At 45.1% G+C, this 12,663-nt stretch overlaps 1 protein-coding gene across 1 annotated transcript in view; it reads right to left on the bottom strand.

Moving 5' to 3' along the window:
• Positions 1-3,850: 3,850 nt before the first annotated feature.
• The window catches only part of PLXNC1 (plexin C1), a 68,679-nt gene continuing 59,866 nt past the window's right edge, over positions 3,851-12,663 (bottom strand). The window contains exons 24-31 of the mRNA XM_074168205.1: positions 12,123-12,177; positions 10,977-11,008; positions 10,781-10,888; positions 8,705-8,868; positions 8,129-8,276; positions 6,290-6,430; positions 6,125-6,199; positions 3,851-4,486 (exon numbers count right to left, since the gene is read on the bottom strand). Of these exons, the coding sequence (XP_074024306.1) occupies positions 4,382-4,486; positions 6,125-6,199; positions 6,290-6,430; positions 8,129-8,276; positions 8,705-8,868; positions 10,781-10,888; positions 10,977-11,008; positions 12,123-12,177 (828 nt within the window). The 3' untranslated portion in view covers positions 3,851-4,381. The remainder of the gene's footprint in view (positions 4,487-6,124; positions 6,200-6,289; positions 6,431-8,128; positions 8,277-8,704; positions 8,869-10,780; positions 10,889-10,976; positions 11,009-12,122; positions 12,178-12,663) is intronic.

Raw genomic sequence — 12,663 nt, forward strand, 5'->3', positions numbered from 1 at the left:
TGGCAACAGAAACTTGTAAAAGGTTGATTAATTTTTTTTGACTCGATAGTGAAAACTTCCCTGGAAGTGCAGGAATGATTTAATCTGTGGTTGGTTGGTTTTGTTTGTTTCCAAATACTGCAGTGCAAGTAGGAGAGAGTGAGACAGGCGGTGCCGTTCCGTTTAACAGCTTATTTGGCATTGTTTTTAGGCTGCAGTAATAGACAGCGGAGTAACTGCCTTGCACGTGGGGACGTTGTCCTTGATTCAACTTTTCAACTTCTCTCTCCGGCGGCTGCGTTTTTGATTTTCCAGGCCGCACGTCAGTGCAAGGATCGTACTGCGCTTCCTTGGGGAACTTGTTAGACTTGAGGAAAGCAGTGTAACTGTTAGAAGTACCACGAGCTATTTCTGCTGTCTCCTGCGGGATTCGTTTGGAAAAAGCAATGTAAGGGTCACTAAGGTTTGCCAGTGTGTGTGTATATATATATATATATATATAATGGTTGCAAAGAGCTGGTTCTCAGCAGCCTGGTGTTTCTGTCCCCGACTCTGGTTATGTGGGTCTTCTGCAAGCTCTGATGTTGGGGGCAGGGAAGGTGGTGATACAAAGGAGGGAAGCCTTGGTGAGGGGGAGGGCAGAGAAAGGGTAACAGCGGGAGGAAGAGCGATGCTTATCTGCTGGTTCGTGGGCTCCCCTTTCCCAGTCAGGCTCTTTGCGCCAGAGTGAATTTCCTGTCCCTGCAGCACCCTCCTCAGAGAACGGTTACCGGGTTTTCCTCCTTTTTAACACTTTTAGCTTTTCAAAAGTATCAACGCCCTCAGGGCCTGAAAGCAAAGAAGCTGCAGCCTGGCTCCCGAGGGCTGTGTGGAGGAATAGTGTCCCAGAGGCGGGAAGGCTGCAGGACTCCCCCCAGGCAGTGCTGGGTTTCAGGCCCCTACCCCTGCACCCCCAGCACCTCCCAACACGGCCCCGTACCTTCCTTCTTGTGCTGTCCCCAGCTGCAGAAGGACATCAGGGTTTGTGCCACTCCATGGCTGTCACCTGCCACCTCAGCTGGCACCAGTCCCTGTCCTCCATCCCCTTCCCGGCGTGACCTCAGCGGCGCCACACCCTGTGCTTGCTCTCTTAACCACTTTAAAGTACACGAGTTAATCAAAAATAACCTCCAAATGCATTTTATTCTAGATAAACCCATACAAACACCAACATGTATTTGTCATTTGCACTTTTTTTAAACCATTCATTTTTAAACAACAGGTTCACTTCTGTACAACAGGAATTACTTTACACATTAGTAAGAGTTGACTTCAAACTAGATGACTGCAAAATAATGCTCTGTTAAGCTAGTGTTAGAAAATACGCTGTTTGCCATAGTAGTTTGCCTGTAAACATGTGAAAAATCAGGTAAAAGAGAAGTTTGCTTCTCGTTTCAGAGAAGGCTGCCGGGATTGTTGGGAAGCCGTAACACAGCTTTAGTCAGAGGTGGTTCTTTTTTTTGTTTGTTTTTTGTCCGGGTACCGCTAACAGCGAATGGCAGATATGGAAGATGTGCCAATGGATTTGGGTTTTTGTGTGTGTGTGCTGACCCAAACCTACCAAAAGAGCCACAATCACTTCATTATACGTCACATCACTTCGTGAGATCCACTCCACGGGTTACAAAAGTCCCAGCATGACTTCAAAATGGTTTACTAACAGAGTGACGCTGTTGAGGAGGCTTGAATAAAAGGCAAGAATCCTATTCCAGGCCGTCGGCTAAAAAAAGCTACGGGGCCTGCTTCAACACATACTCAGTCTCTAGAAATCATTAAAGCTATTGTAGCAAACAAGCAGTAGTACAAATACAGAATAGGACTGGTTTTCATTTCCTCATCATATAAACACATACAGTGAAGTTCACAGGATCAGACCCACGCAAACAGATTATATTTTACAGCTTTTTTTTTTTTTTTATAAAGCAGAAATGTTGGGGTTTTGTTTTTTGTGTTGTGTTTTTTTTCTGCCTGTACAGAAGGTTACTGTTGACCCAAACTATCACAGTTCATTCAAATACACTGCCAGCAAACACCTGAACTGGAGTGGAGCTGCTGAGACGTCTGTCTAACTGGAAAGAGTGATCTGCTCATGCCCCTCCTTTCACATTAATTACTGTGCTTTTTGTTTTCTCTATGATTTGATGCTGCTTTAAAAAGTTAGGTTAAGAATGATAAAAATCAAGCCCTTAAGTACAGGTATTCTAAGCTTAAGTGCTACTCAAACCACGGTCCACTCCTTTAGGACAGAGGGCAAGACAGGTTAGGGTTGGGGTGGGGTTTTTTTCCCTAATTAAAACTAAACTTACCACAATATATTTATTGTGCCAGGCAGAGAATAGAACTGCTGAAAGTACTGCAACGCTGTAGTGCAGTTTCCTGAACAAAGCCATACATTCCATCAAGTATAAAGTGTAAACTTAATAGCAAGTGTAAGACTTGAAATAAAAAAAACAACAACAACAAAAAAAAGCCATCACAGTATGGGTTGGTGGCTGCCCTCACCAAGCTGCAAGCGGGACAACTTGTGCAATCACGTGGTGGGGAGGGGGGGACAGACCAGTAGGCAACATCTTTTTGTGTTTGCTTGGCCCCACGTGACCAGGTGGCCAAAGCGTGGTTAGCGTTTACCGGTGCTGACCGGCCACGTGCTGTGGGATTGTGCCTGGTACCTGCTTCTGGTAGCCACTGCAGCCAGACCTGCCAGCTTTAGTACTGCAGCCTCGGGCGCTGCCGGGGAGCCTCTGGCTGGTCACAGCCCCAGCACAGGTTTTCCGTACTAAACTTGGGCCATCTGCGCCATCCACGGCCCGTGGCACCCTCGCCGCTGCCACAGCAAGGGACAGCTCTTCCCTCGCCTGTGGGCCACTGTGCTACGCCATAGGTCCCTCTGGAAATGTATCGCCATCTCATTGACATCTTACCTCAAGTCTAAGGGAGCCTCAGTAAGTGCCTCTGTGTGACTGACACCGAGTCCACAGCAACAAAAGCTTTCAGGTGGGTAGTGGAGGGTAGGACGGTGCCGGTGCGGTCGCCGAGCCAGAGCCACGGCTCCTCCTCCATGGCTTTGCACAGTAGCCACTGCACCAGCCTCTTCTCAGCAGCGTGGCCACGCACCTGCTTTCCAGCTGGGCTAACTTTAGCCAACAATGCAAATGTCATGGCTGCCCTCCTCTGAAAACAGCCAAGCCGCAAAAACCAGCCCAGCAGGACTAAGGCAGAGAGTTACCCCCTCCCCAGCCCCAACCCCAGCCACCACCTTTGTATCAGTGTCTCCTACAGAGTCAGAGATGACCCCAGCTCTCCTGTTACCCTCTTTTGACAAAGCCTTTGTGTGGACAACCTGGAAAGAAAAATAATATCTGCTGGCTTTAGGTTTGTGGGTCCCTCGTCCAGGGCTGGCCGGGACCGTCAGCGCTGAGGCACGGGCCCATCCTGCACCTGAGCACGGGTTCGTGCACCAAAGGGCAGCCATCGTCAGCTGCTCCATCACATCACATCACATCACAACGCTGTTCCCACGCGGTGCAGCTGCACCGGAGGCTTCATGTGTGAAGCTGCTCACGAGCGTTTCACAGCTTATTGAAGGATGGAAGGTAGAAATGTAACGTAAACACAGACTGATGGCGCTCTAGTGCCTTGCTCCAAAAGCCTCCCTCCCCCATGCTCAGTGGTCGGCCTCGCTTTGCATGTGGAATTTCTAACCTAAGGAAGAGAAGTCCTGCCATGTGGCACTTGGCCTTCAAAACTCAGACCCACTTTTTCTACTTAAACACACTTGTCCTAAGTGTCACTTTGGTGCTGGTTTTTTTTTTTTTTTTTTTTTTTTTCTTTTCTCTGAACAGGAACCAGTGTACATTTGTCTGGAAGGAAGGAAACTGCAGCTGACCCGTATTCTGAAGCCGGGGCTCATCCAGACAGTTTGCAAAGGCTGCTGAAAGGATGTGGCGCAACATCAGCTTTCTCTCTTCAGAAAAAAAGAGCTACTTACAAGTAGGAACTTACAAGTTCACACGGGCACCCCTGAACTTGCAGTGTGCTTTGCGCATCTCCTACGAGCTTGCTTTCACGCAAGCAGAAAGCTTACTTAGGCCATGTTTTTGAACCAAAAGGTATGTGTGTTCAAAGTACCTAAAAAATGCTGGCCCTGCCAACACTAGACTCACTTTCGCTTTCATGTGCCCATGTTTGAATACGTTACCCTGCCCGTACTTCATTCCCAAATGTAGATATTACTTGAAGGGTCAGAGAGGAGAAGAGTGTCCGAATGTTTCAAACCCTGTACATATAGTCAGTCAGAACAGTTCTGGGAGCAGTAGCGCTTATTTAAAATCCCCCACAGTGACGCTGTGAGCCAGTGCTCTGCTCAAAGCCATTTGCATTTTTTCTTTTCATCAAATAAGGCTTTTACTTGTTGGAGCTGTTTCTGGACTTCTTCAAACCCCCGTTCTCGCTCGAGTTTGCTGACAATCTGTTAACAATTAGCAAAAAAAGAGAATAATTTTTTTAGTGCTTATTTTTCTTGCTGTTTTTTAAAGCCTGCTTTTCTGCATTCCAACAACGGCTGGCAGAAAAATCCATCTGAATGCCTGCCTATATGTAAACATTCTTTTCTGACTTTAACACTTTATTTTGGTAGTTTTCCTTTCAAGTCATTATGATTACAGGATTTGCAACGCTTCCACAAAAGAATGACAGAGCCAAGCAAAAATCCCCAAACAAATCCAACACACGTTCATCTCTTGGAAGTGTGAGGCGAGGCCAGTGCTCTAGCTTTACTCTAGAGCAGATTCATAAACGGTATTTTATTTCTCTTCCTCTGCCCTATAAACTGAGGGCAATAAACTGCCTCTCTTCCTCTAACTGGCCCACTTGGCACCAGCCCAGGTGATAGGAGGGAGCATTACTGCTGTCTGAGAACTCTTTGCTGGCAACTCTACAAAGCAACTGAGGTCTCAGCAAGCAATGAATAAGGTTTAGCTGCTCCAAGTCAAAAGCCAGAGGGAGAAAGAAAACTAAGGATGGGGTAAGTTTAGCCAGTACCAGCTTCAAAAAAGCAAAATTGGGCACTGAGATTAGAAAGTATTTTGAAGTCTCCTGTGTCAATATTTTAATGAGCTTAATAAAGTGTAGTGCCATTCCGAGTGCCATCCCAAGCTTCTTTTAAGAGGCAAAGATTTACTGCCAAACTCGGATAATCTGAGATGTTAGAGATCAGAAGTGGTGAGCTCGCTAACAGGTGACTGAGAGCAGGATGATTGCAGCCAGCGCCGATGCTGTGCTGCTGGGGATGAGAGAGAGAAAGACCTGGTTGCTGGGAGACCCAGACAACCTGCTGGAAGTGGTAATGAGCCCTTCAGGCAGCACACCCCAGCTGGCTCTTATCTGCCTCCCTGCGCAGGCACACGCCGCCTCTGTTAAGGATGCCGAGGCAAAACGGAGCGGAGAATCCTATCATGCAAAGCGGAGGAGGGCAGGGATTTTCTTACAAAGCAGCTTAGAGGTAGCCTGTGACTAAGTGCTTTCAGTTGAGAAAAGATTTATTTTGTTAGCAATAGCAGGGACTGGAAGCTAGAGCTTCTTTAAGAGAAAGACCGTTAGAGCAGAGCATGAGAGGGCTATGACGGGAAAGGAGCAGACACCTCTTGCTGTAAGGCTGAGTGTGCTCCGCTGAGGTGTTTGTACTGACTGTTAAACCGAGATCCCTGGTGCTAGTCTGATCTGATTCCTGAATCTCCGGGGAAATGGAGCGCACGAACAGGAGTTGTGACAGGCATTAGCAGACACTCTGCAAACACTGTAAAACAGGAAGTCTAGACTAGATAGGAACTTCCTTAAAACTGCAGGGAGCATTTCATTGCTTCTATCTCTGTGAAATACAGTGGTGATGGTATTGGCCCTTGACCCCTCTGAGGGGTGGGGGCAGCACCGATCTGGCCCCACAGAGCTCAGTGGGAGCAACAGCCTTGGCTGCATCCCTGAGGGGCTGTCGCTGGACTGGCACCCAGTTAAGGCGCACCCCAGGCCAGCCCTTGGTTACTTTGTCAAGCCCAACTTACAAGCAAGTAATAACATTAAGGGGTTAAACAGGAATAGCAGACGTGCTTACCTCATCATAATATTTCACTATGTATCTGTGGATTTCAATCAAGGCCACTTTCTCATTAAATTCATTTTCATGTTTCTAAAACAGAAAACAGTTCTGGTCAGGGAGTTCTCCTTTTTAAGAAAACTTCACATGAAAGCAAATGAAGTTCCCACTTCTCAACCATACCTTAGATTCCTGAGTTAGAAATTCTTCAACCTCTGAAGAGGTCAACGGAGGCAGATCCCTGATGGCTTTGTAGTACGCTTTCACCTCCTTCTTGTAGAGTGGAATGTCCTTAGCGTAGAGAAGTTTATTTGTTGGTGCTTCCTTAAAAGAAAATATTTGAAGCCTTGTCAATTTTCACAGCACAGATTTTCTAAGGTTCCACCTCCACATAGTTAATTGCATCTAATTGTGTCTGTTCTCTGTGTGACTCATGTCTCTTTGCAGTGGTTTATGTGCAAGGAATCAAGGTTATGAAATAAAGATGAAGAACAGAAGCAGGACCTCAGTAACGGTGCACTGTGTTTCATGTCAGCTGCCATATAATTATTTCTATTGGCATCATGAGCGATGAACATTTGTGCCTCAGAAACATTTTTCTTTCTTCCTTCCTCCTCACCCCTCCCCAGACCTAAAAGATTGTGAAAGCTGAACCAAAACGGCCTTGAGGCTGATACGCTACTTACACACAGGTTACAGCGCTGCTGTGGAAAGCTCCCCCAGGATAAGATGCCAGAGAGCCCTGCCCTGGCAGAGGTTCCCCTAGAAGTCTTTGGTCCCTACTGCTCCTTTCTCTCAGGGGTTCCAGAGCGTGGAGAGCTGACTGCCAGGCATATACAGCCAAAGAGATTTATTTTTTTCCCCAAGGGCTCTGACAACCCAGGTCAGGACTCACCTACCAGGCAGTTTTAGGCTCATCCGAGGAAATAGATGCTGATGTTTGTGGTAGGAGCCAAAGCCCCACCTGGAAACCATGTTTTCAGAATGTGAAAGTGGGGGCTGGTAGTTTCCTGTCACTGCTCTAGTTTAAATTCTGGGGAATAAATGACACAACCATGTGATATCTTGTCACTACCATTTCCACTGTGTGATGAAATGATTTGAATGTTTGTTTACTAAGTGGCTAAAGAATGTTTTAAGATAAAAGGCTAAAAATCATGAAAGTTAATATATTTTAGTACTCAAAGGCCAGGAGATGTTTACTGCATTGCAAACCTTTATCGGGTTTCAGCATCCCTTTTCTAATAGCAGCTTTTGTATCAACAGTACTTCACAATGGATGCTAAGCACGGAAAACTAACAGACCATGCTCATTTGCTGTTTCTCCATCAAGTAAGTGATGTGATGAGTTTCAATTCATGACACCACTCCTAAAATAAGACAAACAAGCGCATTATTTGTCCTTTAACAGATGAGCAAGTTGGTTCAGATCACACAGGAAATGAGTTCATTTTTATATAATTTTTTTTTTTTAGGCTAAAAAATGTCTAGCCTGTTTTTCTAGGTACTATGAGCCTGAACAAATGCTTCCTACTTTGGTTCAAAGAAAAGGAAAATATCGTTGGTAAAAATGAAGTATTTCTGATCCCCAGAGTTCTGGTGACTGTACAATAGCTTACAATGTGTGCACATTGGTATGTGGCAGACAAAATTTGGATTACTTATCAAATAATGTTAATGCTTTTAAGAACTTTGTTTAAAAATTCTTAAAACTTCATTAAAATCTTACAATTTTCATACTCTTCCACGTTCTATAAAAACACTATGCAGAAACTGACTGCAGAGAAGACAAGCAGCAGTTAAGTATAAATACAGCATTCTAGTAGCTGTATCTGCCTACTCCAGTGAATTCCTCAAAGTCTTGTGAGAAAGAGCAACAAGGAATGGAAACCCAGCTTAATTAGTCCACTGACAGTTTTGCCCCCGATGTCAGCAGATCCAGGACTTCATCCCCCAAATCATTGTACGGTTGCAAAAGACATTGGTTGAGGAGTTAGCAAAGGACTGGAAGGGCAGCTTTACCTTCCCCAGTGTCTGTTCTGCTAGAGAAAAGGCATCCATGAAAGCTTGTGCGATTACAGACAAACAGCCATCTATATGTGAAGTCTTCTTAATATCAAAGACAAACTGGGGATTCTTCAGTATGTTCACCCAGAAGCGAAGAGGAAGACTAGACAGAGAAAGAACAAGCATCTTTAAAATTAACCACTCATGTAGCACAACTGCTTTAAAATGGTAGTTTAAATGCACTGCACTCAAGGAAAGAAGCACATTTCTACAGCCGCATTCATATTAAAAAAGAGATCAAGGAACAAAGGCTACAGAGCAAACACATCAGTCAATCACCCTTCCAACTTTCAAATAATGCTCTCAACCTGCAGACACTTCGTTCTGAGTGTGATGTCAGTACGCAGTCCTGGAAGCTATGGTGGTTTGTGTCAGTATCCAATCAATATGCTAAAATTACTGGGATCCACAAAGCCAAACCACATCTTCACCCAGACATGCCAAAATCTTATTCTTCCGATCACCTGCTCCATCTTTGCAACTACGTTTTCAGAGAGTGCACGCCCTCCTGCATATATCATCAGGACATACCTGTTGGTTTTCCATATATGCACCACATCAGGGTCAGTAATTTTTTTGCTCTCAGCCTGGGCATCCAGAAAGTCAAAAAAGTACTTGATGGCAACAGGCGCTTTATTGTTGGGTAAACTCCAAATGCTCCTGAAGAGTTTTTCAACAACTGAATGAATTGCAACCTGAAAAGTAAGAAAATGAACAGTGGTATTATTATGCAAGAAAAGAGTATGATTTCTTGCCTCAGGAGAGCTGAGTGTGCCTCAAAGCAACCACACACAGAAACTACAATGCACTTGTGGCAAACACCTAGGGCATAGGTTATTGGCAAACAAGACAGTCAACAACAAAAATGAAACTCCAAATACACCATAATGAGCCGCTTTCAAATGTCACGTCCTGTCACTTTACAGACAGGAGAATTGTGGTGAACCTTGTGACAAGTCGTAGGTGGAAGGAACCACTCGTTCCAACAAAGACAACATCAACTCTTCAGATACTGTTGGCACCATTGCTAAAGACATTTGGAACTTGTGAATGGAAGTAACAGGGAGGTGACCAAAAGGAGTTTGACCAGTTTTCTAGGGCACTGGTGCCATCTGTGACACGTTGAACACATGTGCTCATCAACACTTCACAGCCACGTGACTGTGGCACTTGATCTAATTCTAGGATAACAGCTTTGGGTGGCATACAATGACACTAATATTAGAAAGAAGAACTGAAAATTGGGTATTTCTGATCCAGAAGTGAAGCTATTTGGCTCACAAAGTTGCTGATGGACTCACTGACATCATTACAGAGTATTCATAAGTAGAGGCAAGCAAAGCAAAACACTGTCTTGTACTTCTTTTCTTCACATCTGTTCTGGAGGTCAGTTCAGCCCAATCTTCTCTCAACAAGAAGGATTTAAGTGTATCCCAGGGCCTTGATGCACTACCGGCCAGTTCATTTCACCTGGCAAACTCTGCGGTTGTGTCTGTGTACATGTGCGGGTGACAGAGAGAGAGGGAGAAAGACACGGTTCAATGCAGTTCCCTTTAGTGCACAGCGTATCACGGGTGGAATTTCACAGTGGAGGATATCACAGCACTGCTGTTCAGAGCATTATCCTACGTTAGAGAAGCAGATGATTAATGTAAAGCCCTTTAAAGGACTGTTTCTTAAAAGCCTGATCTTTCCTTCTGTATTTCAGTCTTCCACCATAAGATATTACCGGTTTATTCCAGCAATTCCTAAGGGCTTATGTTCGTTTCCACAGCTAATGAGAAATGACTAGTCTTCACTCTCACTTTGGGTAGTGTCCTAAATTACTTCAGATGCTATCAACAATCTAATTAAATAATGATTGATAGATTTTTAAATGCAAGAAGGCCATAATCTTCATTCCTTCAGGCCTTTTGTATCACACAACACTCAGTGTTGTTGGGCACTGATTAATATTTTGAGTAATATGCTGTTGCAAAGAGTTTTAGAAACCTTTCGAGTAAGTCAGAAACAAGATGACGTTACCGGAGGGAGGGAGCAGGGCTTATTCCTAAGGAATGAGCATTGTATAAATTAGGCAATCGTATTACAAATCTTAAGGACCTTATTTTTAAAATTATTCTAGTTATTTTGGATGCTTAATTTGAGACCCTAAAAGATTTTTTCATTTCATAGGCAGTATTTTGTGAAACTCAGGCCTTGGAAGTTGTCTCTAAGTAGAGAGTGAGGAGATCGTTGACTGAAAGCTGTCTCTCCAGAAGGGATGGGACTCTATAGGACTCAGTGGCAAACTCACTTTCTATAAGCTCAACAACAATCTTCTTTCTTTAACCTGACAAAAGAGGTTGTGTTTACTGAGGAGATAGAGACTGCGAGCAACAGACAATTTTAGAACTCTAGCATTAGAAAACCTGAAATGTGGCCATCTTTGCAGATGGTCATAATCTGTAGTTAGTGCGGTGATTTTCATAGGCTACCTTTGTAATTTAACATTTGATATATGTGCAGGAAGCCTGCGTAATTTCTGCTTTATCTTCCACTTCCGCTGTGCCAAACTAGCCATGTCTAACACCAGCCTTCCCCCAAAATAAGGCCTTTACAGTTTACCTTGGTTGACAGAAGCTTTGTCAGATACATTTCTTTCACTTTGAATTTTTGCTTTCCTTTGTGACCCGCTCCTTTCACATCTTTGTTTGCTTCAGAGTCTGGTAAAATCTGTCATGAAGAGATTAGAGAGATTACACAGATACAAATGCAGCTCAGTATTAAATCTACCATTTAACAGTGTAATGACTGAACTCACCAAATGACAGTGTTCATCCGAGTAGTCCACATCTAAACAACACAAAGGAGAAAGCAAACAGGCATTAATGAAACACACATCTACAAGCCTGGGAGTTCTGCAGAGCTCTGGGCTCTGCAGAAGTGCACGTGGCTCAGGATGCCGAGCAAGGAGGCTTGGTGTCACACCTTCCTGCCTGCAGTGTCGGGGAAGCCTCTGAGAAACACACAGTTCCTGGCTCACCTCCCCAGTGCCAACCTGTAGCTCGGACCACTATGCTCGAGCATCGTCATCTGCTGCTGCTGGGGTAAGCTGGCAGCAAATCACAACTCCTCTGAAAGCTGCTCACAGCAGCTCCGACAGAGAGCAGAGATGACTGCATTGGTTTAGTCTCTCTGTTAAGAGTACTTAGCACAGGGGGACCGAGGTCAGGCTTGAAAGCAATGACTGAGAACAGACAACCCTGCTCTTGCCGAGGGAGAGAGCAATGCCATCCTAGTGACCTGCACCTCAGGGACACATCTCTCCTCACTTTAGATGTTCACCTTGACCGTAAGGTGAATCATGCACCACGAGTGTCTTTTTCCCCTCAGGGGCTACAGAAAGTCCACCTCCCCCAAGCCATCAGCTGGGCTGGATCAACCTGCACCACAGGAGTAGATGAGATGAACTGGCCCCTTGTAAGCACCCTTTAACTCCTGACCTGCTGTTGAGACAGCCGAGTCAAAGCTTTCAGAAACACAGTCAAATGAGCAAGGAAAATTCCAAAACAGCATGTTTTTGTTATGCCTGTCTCTGGACAGTGCACCACTATGTCTATGATACATAGTACCAAGCACTGGAGCAGGGCATATTCCCTGTGGTGGTCTCACTTTGTGCTGCGTGGGCTTTCCCTGCCTATGAGTCTGTATTTTTAAGCATTCATTTGCTGAGGGCTGTAAGTCCTTCTGTCCTTCTTTCCTTTGCCTTCTTCCCTCATCCTAGGCCCACTATGCCTGCCAGAGGCCCAGAGCCAGGGTAACACAGCTCTTCATTGGGCTCAGCTATACCAAAGTGCCAATTTTTCTGACCTCCTATTGACAAAGATACAACCTGTCATAGCTCAGCTCCCTGCATTCCCAGCCTGTTCTCCACGAAAGATTAAACAGATTGCAGTTCCTTCATTACCTGATCGGGTATTTGTCTTCTTTTTAAAGACTTTTATGGTTGCTCCATTTGAAATCTGAAAGAAAAAAGAAATGTATCTTGCTGAAACAAAAGTGTCTAGAACTCATGAAACTCTCAGTTTCATTTCCTCTGTCCTTAAGTCCGTGGCAACACAGGACTCTGCCAGCCCACTCTGTTCTCACCAGGGTGTGCGGGGCTCTCAGCAGGCAGCCAGGGCTGGGCTTTCAGGCATGGGCAGCAGCTGCAGTTTGTTAGCCTCACCTGGCAAGGTGGGAAGGCAGTGCTTCTGACAAGCTAGCCTTTAAAGCTCTTCCCTTTCTTTGATTTTTCTGGTTCAGCCCCTATTTGGACGCTTTCATTTTCACGTACTGCTTTGTGCTGCTTCTCACATTCGTCTTTCTACAGATTGCCTGGGCTGAACTCTCTGGCTCCAATGCAATTGGATCTTACAGGAAGGTGAGGCAGGGAGGGAAACACAGCCGATGATTTCTCTTCTGGCCCCCTTTCTTTCAGCTCAATCCATTCCAGAGCTTTCCCCCCA

The sequence above is a fragment of the Numenius arquata genome, chromosome 2 (assembly GCF_964106895.1).
Source record: "Numenius arquata chromosome 2, bNumArq3.hap1.1, whole genome shotgun sequence".
NCBI lineage: Eukaryota > Metazoa > Chordata > Aves > Charadriiformes > Scolopacidae > Numenius > Numenius arquata.